General features: G+C 39.7%; 1 protein-coding gene across 1 annotated transcript in view; it reads right to left on the bottom strand.

The window, feature by feature from the left end:
• MAP3K2 (mitogen-activated protein kinase kinase kinase 2) overlaps positions 1-14699 on the bottom strand; it is an 89802-nt gene that overhangs the window by 40264 nt on the left and 34839 nt on the right. Inside the window, exons 2-3 of the mRNA XM_030579572.1 lie at positions 7953-8022; positions 1243-1382 (exon numbers count right to left, since the gene is read on the bottom strand). Of these exons, the coding sequence (XP_030435432.1) occupies positions 1243-1382; positions 7953-7959 (147 nt within the window). The 5' untranslated portion in view covers positions 7960-8022. The remainder of the gene's footprint in view (positions 1-1242; positions 1383-7952; positions 8023-14699) is intronic.

Below are 14699 nucleotides of genomic sequence, written 5' to 3' on the forward strand. Positions count from 1 at the left end.
GGCTATTCCCTATCACCTTACCACCTTCCAAGTGTTTGCAGATGATTTCTTTAATTACTTGCTCCATTATCTTCCCTGGCACAGAAGTTAAACTAACTGGTCTGTAGTTTCCTGGGTTGTTTTTATTTCCCTTTTTATAGATGGGCACTATATTTGCCCTTTTCCAGTCTTCTGGAATCTACTACCATTTTAACATTCCAATTGTGTGAATCAACCCATCAGCTTTCAGTAATACCAACATCATCAAATTTATGCTCATAAACGGAGAATTCCAATCACAATTCCTTGTTTGTTACAAGTGGAATATCTATGGCTTTTAAACCACCAAGGAATGATCCCCGTGCCTTCTTCCAAATACTGAAGATAAAATAGATTAATACAAATACATATAAAAATTCCAAGGTCTTGACAGACCACCAATTCAGAGTGCAATCCAATAAACATCCATTTAATTCCATGGGATTATCATGATGAGCAATGCTATTCACATGCCCTTATACAGAATGTGATCTACTGTACGAATGAGAAAAACTGTGGCTTTTTACTTCTTTATGAAGCTCACAGAAGCCCTGAATATTTTTTAAAATAAATATAAAATTTGAACAGTCTGACTAAAAACTCCTCCCCCAACCCAATTGTTCAGCTTCACCAATTCTCTGTTGCAATATCACAATTTCCACAAGTTCTCCAGCTGCCCATAGAGTCTCTGGGAAAAAACACAGTTCACAAGACCTGGTATTTCAAACGTCAAACAAATGGAAAAAAAATTTTTTTTCATACCTTCTCTATTTCCCTCACTGCAAACATCCTTTAATATGCCAGTTTAAATACCTGGATAGTCCAATTCAGTTGTATATGACTAAACTCAGTCTAAAGAAACAATTCAAAGAAGGGATGGCAGCAAACCTTGTTTTAGGATTTTTATTTTAAAAGAAAGTCAGCAAAAAAGACTGTGATCCAAACCAAAGTGTGATCTTGACAATTAGTGTAACACTCTGATTATTAACTTTAAAAATTCAGTTAGGGAGTAGGAAGGATATGCTTTACTTTACCAGATACATTTAGTGTGCATGTGTTTAGAATGTGTCCTGAAACACTACTCTTCATTTTTGTAACTAATTTCAAAAATATGCAGCATCCACACTCATTTAACACTGACTTTGGTCTTGCAATTGGAAAATTATAGAAGTCACAGTATGATATACATTGTTCATTGTGTTAGACAAGAATGCTGAAAATTACCTGTTTTTTGGGTGAAGATGATTTTGGTTTTCCTGTTTCTTGTACTGGCAATGCAGGACGACTAGCCTTATGAAGGACAGCCAAATCCTGCATGATTGAATTCAAAGCTTGCTGCTCGATTGAATTCAAAGACTGATCATCTGTTTAAAAAATATATATAGGACATTTTAGAAGTTCAAATAATTGTTTCACTTGAAAGCTGCATTTAAAAATTGACTAGGAAAATAAACATGTTTCCTAAAAACTTAAGAAAAGGCACACATTCATCACAGTTAGCTTAATAAAAAAAATAAATGATACTGTGGCTAGCATGTTGCAATTACAAACATATTCTTTATTTAATTTGTTTCCAGGAAGTAACATCATAAGCAGGACTTGAGGAAATAAACAACTTTTATTGTTAAAGAACTTAAAATTTAATTTTTTTCAAAAATTTAAAGCAACTTCTCAACAAATTAGGACTGACAATTCAATTCACCTTGATACAACTGCAGACTATAACTAGGAAAAAGGGGGTTCAAAGGCTATTTCATGTAAAACTCTTAGAAAAATGTGAGAGAAAAAATTAGATCTTCAACTTGTAAAGATGCACTATTACGGTAGTCCTTTGTCTGTAGCACAGAAAGACGAAAGTGAAGAATTTACTCTGGGTATCATTCTTCCCCAACCTAAACCAGTAGAACTCAGGGACACCGAAAACACAACATATTGGAACTCTAATTAGAAGAGACCTTTGCTACTGAACACTTGCTTATTGCTCTCAATGTTGTTTTTACATTAGGTTCACTCTTCCAGCACTGCAACTGCAGCATTCTAAGGCAAAGGGGGGCAAGCAAGGTTTCAAAGACAAAAGAGGTAACCTCAGTACATTTGAGGAAAGGGACAGTTAGAAGCCAGTCTGGCTGGCAGGCAATGGGGCAATTAGGGAACCTAAATGTAAAAACTATATTGAGAGCAATCAGCAAGTGTTCAGTAGCAACGGTCTCTTCTAATTAGAGGTGTCCAAAAGTCAGAATTAGTCTTACAGCCACATTTAAGATGGACAAACATTGGACAGTAATGTGTTTGGAGGTTTGGGGCGGTGGTTGGGAAACGTACCCTTCATTACTTCAGCTCCACACCACAGTGGTTGCTCCTATGTACACCGGCCTGTAGTTTACTCCAAATATGTCCAAGGATAAATCTACACTTGGAGGTGTAAGGAAAGAAATAATATCCCACTACTCACACAAAAAATTATTAAATGGTGACATAATGAAGAACTCCTCCCTAGATTTTCTTGATGCTGGACTAATTAGCTAGCTTCAGGACAAATTCTACTGTAAAATTCACGTAGATAGGTAGTGAAGAGCTCCCACTAGAATCTAGAGAACTGCTTAAATGGATTATGTATGCACATGACTTTATACTCCATATAACTAAAGCTATTTGCACAGCAGGGAAAGCCTGGGAGACTGGCAGAAGGGAGAGAACAGTTACATATATTAAAACTTAGTTCTTCTTGGAAACACATTTTAGATGTGCATAACCCTTCTTTGAGGACAATATAAAGTCAAACAATTTTATGAATGACCCCATCAGTCCTTCAAAAGGTGAAACATCTGAGTTTCTAATGTTTTAATAGAATGCCATTCACTGTAGCCAGCCCTGTGGAAGAACTCTATTAGGTTATCAAAGTTAAATATTAATGGCTGCACTGGTCCTATGCATAAATGAATGCCAGATTGAAAGATTCAATTTCATGATCCTTGACAAGCAGTCTTGTGAAATGCAATTTTGTTATAAAGTTAATTTTGCAGAAGTAGGAAGCAAATATGACAAATATGTATGGTGATTCCTCAGTTACAGGATTTGCAACTGATACCGTTCATTTATGCCAACATCACCTTACACAAGGAAAGGAAGAGCTGTGGATGTCATAAACAGATAGTTAAGGGTTAATGTCTCTTTTACCTGTAAAGGGTTAACAAACAGGGAACCAAACACCTGACCAGGGGACCAATCAGGAGACAAGACACTTTCAAATCTCGGTGGAGGGAAGCCTTTGTTTGTGTTTCTTTGGGTTTGGCTTTGTTCTCTCTGGGTTCTGAGAGTAACCTCACGTACCTACAGGCTCTCTAATCTTCTGTTCAAATTTAGTAAGTACAAAGGTAGAAAGGCGGTTTAGTCTTTATGATTGTTTTTCTTTATTTGCAAATGTGTATCTGGCTGGTAGAGTTTTAATGTGTATTTGGCTGGAAGCATTTTAAATTGTATTTCTGTTGAATGAGGCTTTTTCTCCAGTTTCTATAAGCTGACAGACCCTGTAACTTTTACCATCTAAAGTACAGAGACACCTTTTACTTTTTTCTTTCTTTTTATTAAAAGTTTTGCTTTTAAGACCTGTCTGATTTTTCCCCCTTGTTGAGGCTCAAGGGAATTGAGTCTGTACTTAACAGGGAACGAGAAGAGAGGGGAAGGGTGGAATCCCTGTGTTTTAGATTCACGGAGCGTGAATCTGTCTCTCTCTCCAGGAGACCTAATTTCTCTGTGTTGTGATTCAAGGAGTTTGAATCACAGTAATCTTCCAGGGTAACCCAGGGAGGGGAAGGCTGGGAAAGGCAACGGTGAGGAAAGGGGTTTACTTTCCTTGTGTTAAGATCCAGGGGGTCTGGGTCTTGGGGGTCCCCAGGGAAGGTTTTGGGGGGACCAGAGTGTATCAGGCACTGGAATTCCTGACTGGTGGCAGCTTATCAGATCTAAGCTGGTAATTAAGCTTAGAGGAATTCATGCTGGTAACCCAACTTTTGGACTCTAAGGTTCAGATTGGGGAAATATACCATGACAGTGAATAATAGCTAGATGAAGTTGGAATCACTAACTTCTCTCTTCTTTAAAATAACAGGGATTTACAGCAGCTCAATATTTCACTTTCACAGTCTTTTTAAGTTGTGGTTTATGCTGAACATTAAAAAAATGGTTGAAAAGAATAAAATACCAACTTGTATAAACAACTGTTTAAAGTAAACATAAATATAATCCAGATTTTTATTTTTTTAAATTATCCAAAGACCTTTGGCCATGAATGCCTAAAATTAGTTAGACAAGGGAAGTAAGGTAATATCTTTTACTGGACCAATTTCTGTTGGTGGAAGGGACATATTTTTTAGATTCACAGAGCTCTGAATAAATATTAATTATCTATTATTGCTCATTGATCAAACTGAACTCAAAAATAAAAATCAGTTATAGTAAATTCACTTATTTTAAGATAAAAACACTGGCAAGTTCAAACATACCATTTCCTGTCTTTACTACTGCAAGAATTATCATAAAATATTGGTAACAGTACCATATGATGTCAAGTATCAGAGGGGTAGCCGTTTTAGTCTGGATCTGTAAAAGCAGCAAAGAATCCTGTGGCACCTTATAGACTAATAGACGTTTAGGAGCATGAGCTTTCGTGGGTGAATACTCACTTCGTCAGATGCGAATACCCACTTCGTCAGATGCAGCTGCATCTGACAAAGTGGGTATTCACCCACGAAAGCTCATGCTCCTAAACATCTGTTAGTCTATAAGGTGCCACAGGATTCTTTGCTGCTTTTACAGTACCATATGAGTGCAGTAACACCACAATTGTAAATGTCTGCACACAAATGAAGATGTTAAAAATGTAGCTATCATTAGCCAACAACAGTAATGAGCTACCCAAGAGTTTGTGTCGGATGAAGGATGATAGTTCGATACATTTAAATATTTTAAATCTAGTTTACAGTCATATCAAAACAGCTACATCTAGAGGAGTCTTCTATTCCTAGCATTAGGAACATTCTAAATCATATTTAAAATGAAAGAAATTAATGAACTCCCACTTTTCAAGGAAGCTTCTCTCCCTCGTTTTTGTTAGTAATCACTGACGGATAATACTTCTGCACTAATAATAATACTTTTCTATTTGCATCACTACAATTTAACAAGACCATCCCTGAACATCACTACTCCTAACAATTCAATTATCAGGCTTCCCAAAATGTATGTGTTTTAAAAGAGAGGAATGCATGTATGCCACACAGGAAGAAGAACAAGACCAAGCAATCTCTCCTGAACACTCCATTTCTTACAATAGACCAACATATAAAGGAAAACGTTGAGACTTATTTTAATCCTGAATTTCTAATAAACCCATTTCCATGGTTCTCCCTGGATAAAACTATGTTTATCTTAATGGGACACTGTCAAAATAAGTAAGTCAAAAATTTTACTTGGAAGTAACCAATAGCGAAAATCTGCATTCGTAATAACGGTATAAAACCTCTAAAATTTTCCTACCAAGGGAAAACTTAAGAGCAGATCTGCTTCTTACTGCAATACTCTCAAGCAAACCAACTGATGCACACTTGCTCTTTACTATGATTTATGGCAGACTTTATGAAGAGAATCCTGGACCTGGATCAAAGGATTTGAAGCATCTCAGCAATGTGCTTCATCAGTTGAAGCAGCAAAGAGTCCTGTGGCACCTTATAGACTAACAGACGTATTGGAGCATGAGCTTTCGTGGGTGAATACCCACTTCGTCGGATGCATGATGCTTTTACAGATCCAGACTAACATGGCTATCCCTCTGATAGTTCATCAGTTGCTGAACTACCTGAAGTCAGCTTTATCAGACAATGATGACAATACAATTGTGTGAGATGTCACCTCCTTGTCAGCCCTTGCTTCCTGCTCCTTGAAGGTCTCCTCCAATGGTTGTGATTGAGACGGTGGAAGTAGAGGCTGGGGAGAATCTGTCTGCCAATGTGCCCTATGACAGCAATTCAAGGTCCTTATGAACTATTGGTGATAAAGGGCCTGGGGATCCCAACAGGGCTATTGTAGGAGCTCAGAGAGCACAGGAGGAGGCATCCACTATTGATCATATCAGGTGCACAGGGGTCAAAGTAGAAAAATGATTTCTTGGAAGATAAACAGGAGAATGCTTTACTGCAGGGGTAGGCAACCTATGGCATGCGTGCAAAAGGCGGCACGTGAGCTGATTTTCAGTGGCACTCACACTGCCTGGGTCCTGGCCACCGGTCCGGGGGCTCTGCATTTTAACTTAATTTTAAATGAAGCTTCTTAAACATTTTAAAAACCTTACTTACTTTACATACAACAATAGTTTAGTTATATATTATAGACTCATAGAAAGAGACCTTCTAAAAACGTTAAAATGTATTACCGGCATGCGAAATCTTAAATTAGAGTGAATAAATGAAAACTCGGCACACCACTTCTGAAAGGTTGCCTACCCCCGGTGTAGCGAGTGGGCCTGGGTTCCCCTACCAGCTACTGAGGAAGTGGCGCATCCACGCTGCTATCCACAAAAATGGTTCAAGGATATACACATCTGCAGATGCAGATATTCATGGATATAAAGCAGATACCCACGGCTTTTCAGGGCTCCACGGGTATGATCTCCCCTTGAGAGTGGCCGTGCAGAGGAAGTAGTAATCCCATCCCTCACCAACCCGGAAGACTAGCAGCCGGAGCCAGGTGAATGGCAGGGGCACTTCCAGCAGCACTGGGGAGATCACTCACCTCCAAGAATCTCCCCTGGTTGCAGGAAGCGTTGTGGCTGCCGCTTTTAGAGCCCAGCTCTTAAGGCAATGCAGAAGTGAGGGTGGCAATCCCACAACCGCCATACATCAGCTCTGTAACCCCCCCACAACCCTCTTTTGGGTCAGGAACCTCATAGTTATAACGCCATGAAATTTCCAGATGTAAATATCTGAAAACATGAAATTGACCAATTTTAAAACCTTCTGGCCATGAAATTATCAAAATGAACTGTGAATTTGGTAAGGGCCCTACTTATAAAGAAGAAGTGTATGCTAGACTACTGTATTTGATAAAAATAAGGAAGTAAGTTTTAGTTTGAGGACACTAAATGCAATTTAACATCTAATACATCTTGTAATTTGACAAAATCCCTGTACTTACAAATTTCAGTGTGTGCAGAAACAGTAGCAGCATGAAAAGCACTATATTCTTAAACCTTCCTGGCTCATTAATTTTTTTAAAAGTACCAAATTAGGACTAACACTTACACAAAAATCAGTTATATCATAACTCCCAGACAAAGAATACACTAAAATAGAGTTACGGTTGAGAGTACATATCAGTATTTTAGGTTAAAATTGGGATGGTATAATCATTCAAAAAACTAAGTATCATAAACCCCAAAAATTCAGGTTAATTGTAACAAAAAATCCAAACATTTTGAGGTACAGAAATACATAGTTAGGACACCTAAATAGCCTTAACGCCATCTTGCAGTGAAACTAGGCATCAAATGTGCTTATGATTAACGCATTTGAGTGTTTGTAGTCTCAGATTAGATTAAAATAATTTTTAAAGAAAGATTTTTGCCTCCCGTGGTGTCATTAAAGAGTGAACGCTATGTATCCTAACAGCACATTTCCATACTTCAACATATTTCTTTTAAATTTATTCTATATCCACAGAGGAAGTACTGTAATTTTGTCAACAATGTGCAATTTTTTTTCATATACATACTGTTGAATGCCTGCTTTAAATGCAAGCCTCAATTCAAATTTAACTATCAAAGCCATGACATGCACTTCTATATTAAAAAATAATTTTAATTACATAAGTGGTCTTGTTCTTTTCACTAGGAATTAAGCCAAGGTAACAGTTTAATTGGATTCCACTTATAGGTAACTTACCCATCATGGCAGCCAGCCTGAAAACCTGAACTTCAGGGAAATGGCTGTCCCATTAGCATTCATTTATTTTCTAAAGAGAAAAACAATTTAAAAACACGTTAAGTACTGAAAACTTAAGAGTAAACGTTTAAAGTGTAAAAAAATGTACATGTAAAGTATAACTATTTTCACTAAAGCCTATATTTTTTGAGAGTTTTAAACCATGTCTGAAACGCGAAGTTTTAAATCTAACATAACATCTACAACTACAATTTAAAGACCAAATTATGAATCTTCATTTCAGTTGTTATTTCCACCTCAACATATGGATGTGAAAGCTGAAAATCCACTAGATCAATGACCCCAAACTTTTCACGTTGTGCCCCTACCCCCCTCCTTACCACCGTCCGCACCCATAGCTGGGAGCAAGGTTGTGATCGGGGGGGGGGGGGGTTGTGTGCAGAAGGGGGATAGGGGGACCAGACAGCAAGTGTGAAAAATCAGGACAGGGAGTGCGGGGGTGGGGGAGGATAATAGGAGCCTATATAAGAAAAAAACCCAAAACTCGGGACTGTGCCTATAAAATCGGGACATCTGGTCACCCTAGGGGGGGGCTTAAGCTGCAGACAGGAGTAAGGGGGCCAAGACTGGGGCCACAGCTAGGGATGGGAACAGGAACAGGGCTGAGAGAGAAGCTGCAGCTGGGGGTTGAGGCTGGGGCCAGAAGCAGAGCCACAGCCAGGAGCTGGGGTGGGGGGTAGAGTGAGGTTGGGTGGCGTCCCTCCTCATCGCCCATGGGGGCTGGCCTGGGCCCTACCACACACTCCTGAATGTTCCTCTGTGTCCCCCTAGGGAAGCATGCCCTCCAGTTTGGGAATCACTGCACTGGAAGTATAGACAGCTATATAAATGCCTATGACAGCAAATGCCTAAGGAAAATACTAGGTATTAAATGGAGTGAATTGATAACAAATGCCAAGATTCGGGAGAAGGTTCAACAACTCATTATCTCGTTTCTCCAAAAAAGAATTCTTCTGCTGGATTTTCTTTCTCCTGGATCCCCTCCCACAAGAGGGAACAATGTGTTCCTCCACACAGTATTATTATAATCAAGACTTAGACCAAAAGAGTCAGGAAATTCAGATTTATTGTTCACCTTAATTTGGTCCCTATTGCACAAATAAAACATTTTCATAACTAATTTCTTAGTATATGCAATGTGCTAACTTGAACAGACATTATGTGACTATACATATGTTTACAGTCACAGCCATAATAAAGTATTTGTATTTACATTTCTCAATTTCTTTTAAAGATATTTACACACAATTTATAAGGAAAAAATGCAAATGATCACTGAATATAGACACATCTAGTCAAAGCACTAGGACAAATGAAGTATGATGGCACTAGAACTTATAGCTAAATCCTAATCCTTGTCACACATGAAGAGGAAATCATCCTAAAAACATAAAGGACTACCTTTGACTGTCAATAGTTGGAAAAATTGCAGGTCAGCTGTTTACATACACTATATGTTCATACATTCAGAATCTCCCAGTCACCTTACAGCCCAAGATAAAAGCTGTAGAGAAAGCCAAGATAGGATAACAGTAATAATGTAAACAATCCAAACAAGAGTCATGGCAAAGTATGCAGCTTCTGTTTAAAAAGTATAATTATCACCATATCTTAAACCATGCTAGGATGAGAAAAATCAGAAAAGCACACTTCCTAATTGATCTGCCAGAATACTCTCATATGCAAAAAAGGCAAGGATTATCTTTTTGATCTATATCTCTATATCACTTAGCACAACAGTGTCCCGTTCTTAGGTGCTCTAGTAGTACAAATAAAACAACAACAGACTTCATACGTGGAAACAGAACTGGCAAGCACTGACACTCTTCCACTTGTGGCCTCCCACTGACTTCAATGATGCCATGCACATGTGCAGTGGTTTATGTTACAGGATCAAGCACATAAGACATCCACACATTTTCCCTTTTAATTTATTAAAGCATCTGGCAACATTTAAGGTACAAAATTTTTTTTCTTTAAATGAAAAGAAAAAGTGTTTAACTAGGAAGTTTCTATAACAACTGAAAATAGCTTGCTTTCATACAACTGCCTACTTTTAAATCACTCAGCTTGATGGGATCAGAGTTCAGACGCCAAGAAGAGACTTTGAAACACAGAGGGACTGTGTCCTTTAGGCAGTGGGGAAAGTAATTACTCTCTAGGTGCCATTCTCCCTAACACCAAAAGATTATGGTCACTGCAAAGAGGGGGGTTAAGGAGTTCTGAAGGGAATAATAGCCCCTTGATCCTTTCTGCTAGAGCAAGGATCACAACAGCATAGGCTATAGAGGGAGAATGAGGAGTGTAAGTCAGGTCTTTACGAACTATAGAGCTACTGAAATGGGGTGGGAAGAAGACACTATGATCTTGTAACTATTCATAGCCATTAAAACTTGCCCTCCTAATTTAAACATGCAGCTCAACAAAATCTGATAAGACTCCTTAAAATGATAAGGGTAGTAAGCATGTTTGTACATTCTTTGAGCACTTGTCCATATAGATTCCACTTTTGGTACATATGAACTCCACGCACTCGAGATCAGAATCATTTGGCCAGCGTCATCCATTGGTGTCCATCCTCCCAAAGAGCACAAAGGGCATAGACGGGGTAACCAACATCACTGTTTCTTCACCAATACAGAATCCAGGTGTTGTAAGACTCTGTAGAAGTGGGCATGGAGGATGGGTTGAGGAATATACATATGGAAAACAGATCTTAAAGAACCAGTTACTGTAAAGTAACTAACTTTTCTTTGAAATCTTGCTATACATATATCACTCTTTATGGCCCACAAACAGTAAACCTGTAAAACAGCTCTGCCAAAGAAGACATTCAGTCTAGATGCTCATATCAATGAACGGTGTTTTGAGAAAGTATGAACTGATCCCCAAGCAGCTGCTATACATATTTCTGAGATGGGAACAATTCTGAAAAACTGCCTGAGCTCAAGTGAAATAAGCCCTAACTTGATCTGGTGGATCAAAACTAGCTAATTGATAACATATCCTAATATAACCTGACACCCACTTACACAGCTTTTGAGATAAAATGGCTTGGCCCTTCATTCTCTCCACAAACCCAATGAACAATATAGGTGAAATACTAAATGACTAATTCTATCCACGTAAAGAGAAAGGGACTTGTGTATATCTGAAGAGTGGAGTCTAGACTGCCCTTGGTTGGAGTGGGACTTGGGGAATAACACTGGTAGATGAATCATGTGGTTTAGGTGGAAGTCAAAAACTGTCTTGGGTAGAAATTTTGGATGGGGCCTAAGCATAATCTTGTTTTTGGACGTATAGGGAGGCTACCATGAGTGCCCAGAATTCCCCGAGCCTACTGGCTGGTGACTGCCACTAAGGCTACGTCTTCACTACCCGCTGTATCGGCGGGTAGCAATCAATTTCTCGGGGATCAATATATCGCGTCTCATCTAGACGCAATATATCAATCCCCGAACAAGCTCCTATCGATCCCGGAAATCCACCAACCCGAACGGCGGTAGCGGAGTCGACATGGGGAGCTGCGGACATCGATCCCGCGCTGTGAAGTCGGTAGGTAATTCAATCTAAGATACTTTGACTTCAGCTACGTTATTCACGTAGCTGAAGTTGCGTATCTTAGATCGATTTCCCCCCGTAGTGTAGATCAGCCCTAAGAAGCCCAAAAGATAGTGTAAGGAACATGATGTCACACATGATGTCCCAGTAGAGTGAAGGCTCCCACACTAGTGGGAATACATGTATTAGTCCCTTAAGAAATCCAGCCACAATGGAATGGAATCCTGAACAGGAGGATGGTGCCCTGATAGAGCTACTTTTTATAGAACTGATTAAAAGCCTTGATCTTTTTAACAACATTAAGTAGTCCAGGTATTTAGGAATGTTTGCTGCTGTTGGAGAAATATGATGTTGCTCTGCCAATAAGGAGAACTTTTCCACTTTGCAGCATATGTGACCCTTGTAACATCCTTTCCATTTTGTAGGAGAATGTTTTGGATATCTCTAGAACAAGCTCTTTCGATGACTGTCAGCATCCAGAATGTGTGAAGCAGAGAGGCCAAGTCTGTATGCTAGATGTTCCCATTGTTCAGGAAGATAATGTTTGGACTCACTGGCAATGTTATTGGAGGCTAAATTGAAAGTCTCATGAAGATTGGGTAGCAGAATTGCTTGGGCCAAGCTGGTGCTATCAAGATCATTAGAATCTTGTCTGAGTTTCCAGGAATGGAATCTATATATGTACAACACATTTTAAAGAACCACAATTACTGTACAGTAAATAACCATATTTTTTACATGTAACAACTGCACTCAAAATTTGTCACTTTTTTTGTATTAAGATTCTCAGCACTTACAGAAGATGGTGTTAAACACAGTCTCTGAATGCAGATATAGCAGCATTTAACAAATGCAGCAACAGCAGAACATGCTCATAGTCATTTTAAAAGCTCATCCTAAAGAAGGAGAAAATATATTCAAAGTTCAACCCGACACTCCTAAAATATAGACCCAGATGAGTCTCAGAGCACATAATTTTGTACTTTCACACTCCCACCTACTATAGACGTGCAAGAAATTGCACCAAAGATAGAGGGGCACCGTCAACTTTAAAAACACATTTGTACTTGAACATTTACCTTCCCCCCAATCTCCAAGGGGAGGAAGGGTTCATGCTTCTGCCTTTGGGAGATTCAACGGACCCACCACCCCCAGTCCACGTGGGGAGGGGGGAAGAGGAACATAGGCATAAATATGGGGTCCTCCTGTCACAAGTTGCCAAGGGGGTCTGGATTGCCTTGATCCAGCTCTACCCCTCAGTATCTGATCACCTTCCAGGAGTTCATTAAGTGACATGACTACCATGTATGGTTCTCTCTTTCTCACCCCTCAGATGGAAAGTTACATTTGAATGGTGGCTTGACAAAGCCCTGGCTGGGATGATTTACTTGGGGGTTGGTCCTGCTTTAAGCAGGGGGTTGGACTAGATGACCTCCTGAGGTCCCTTCCAACCCTGATATTCTATGATTCTAATGTTTTTCAAAAATAATTTTTATGTCTGATATACAATGTGATGTTTCTAGTAGTGCACAGGATTTTGTTCCACACTTTGGAGTCGTCCCATAAAAGCTCTATCAATTTGTTATACTGTTCTTTTAAAACAAAAACAAAAAAAAACCAAAACACCATTTTGCTCCCTATTTGTTTCAACTTCCCTGAAATGGAAACTGGGTCCTTTTAATAAATGTCGTCTATTTTAATTAGTTGTGTAATTTTATTATATACAAATATATGTTTTAAACTCTCTGCTGAAATGCTATATTTCCCTGCCAACTGTGCTGCCAAATTAACCCCTCCATACACTTAAAAAAAAAGAAGAAAAAAGAAAAGAAAAGGCTTATATCCCATCTCTTCAACAATGAAAGCATCAAAAAGTATTAACAGAATCTGAAACAGGAAGAACTGGGAGTAAAGAGACATAGGACTGGAAGGAGTATAGGGAGCAAAAGAGAAAGAAAGATGACAAGACCAGAAATGAAGCTGACATGAGATTATAGCGAAGACTTGAAGACAAGGACAGGCAGAGTGATTTGAGACAGAGGATACCCAGGAAGGTATTTCAAGGAGAGGGTGTTGTGGTAAGAATGGCAGACAAAGAAGAAAACTAGCAACTGCATTTTGGTTATATCGGAAAAGGGCAGAGTATTCATATGCAAGGATGCCAGAACGGAAGCTTACACAGGCCAAGCAAGAGGTGGATAACTACGGTTTGGAGGAGGACAGTGGCCAGAGTGGTGTAAAAGAGCCTTAATTTAAATGAGATTCAGCTGTTTTATTTACAGCCCATTATTAAATATTTGTTCCCAATGTGGATACTTATAGATGGCAATCAAGTCACCCTTTAACCTTCTCTTTGTTAAACTAAATCGATGGAGCTCCTTGAGTCTATCACTATAAGGCATGTTTTCTAATTCTTTAATCGTTCTCATGGCTCATCTCTGAACGCTCTCCAGTTGATCAACATCCTGCTTGAATTGTGAACAGACCAGGACACAGTATTCCAGCAGCAGTCATACCAGTGACACACCTAGAGGTAAAATAACCTCTCCACTCCTACTCAAGACTCCCTTATCTATGCATCCAAAGATTACATTAGCCCTTTTGGCCACATCACTACATTAGGAGCTCATGTTCACTTGCTTACTCATCATGACTCCCAACTCTTTTTCAGAATCACTAATTTCCAGGATAGAGTGGCTCATAAAGTATGTATGGCCTACACTAGGGGTGGGCAAACTTTTTGGCCTGAGGGCCGTATCTGGGTATGGAAATTGTATGGCGGGCCATGAACGCTCATGAAATTTGGGGTTGGAATGCAGGAAGGGGTGAGGGCTCCGGCTGGGGATACAGCCTCTGGGGGATGAGGGGTTTGGGGTGAAGGAGGGTGCTCCAGGCTGGGACAGCGGGGTTCAGAGGGAGGGGGATCAGGACCGAGGCAGGGGCACCGGTGGTCGGGGTGCAGCCTCCAGGCAGGGTTTAACCTCAACCAGCTCTTGGAAGCAGCGGCATGTCCCCCCTCCAGCTCTTATGTGGAGTCTCAGTCAGGTGGCTCTGCATGCTGCCTCATCCACAGGTGCTGCCCCTGTAGCTCCCATTGGCCACAATTCCCAGCCAATGGGAGCTGCA

The sequence above is a fragment of the Gopherus evgoodei genome, chromosome 11 (genome assembly GCF_007399415.2).
Source record: "Gopherus evgoodei ecotype Sinaloan lineage chromosome 11, rGopEvg1_v1.p, whole genome shotgun sequence".
Lineage (NCBI taxonomy): Eukaryota > Metazoa > Chordata > Testudines > Testudinidae > Gopherus > Gopherus evgoodei.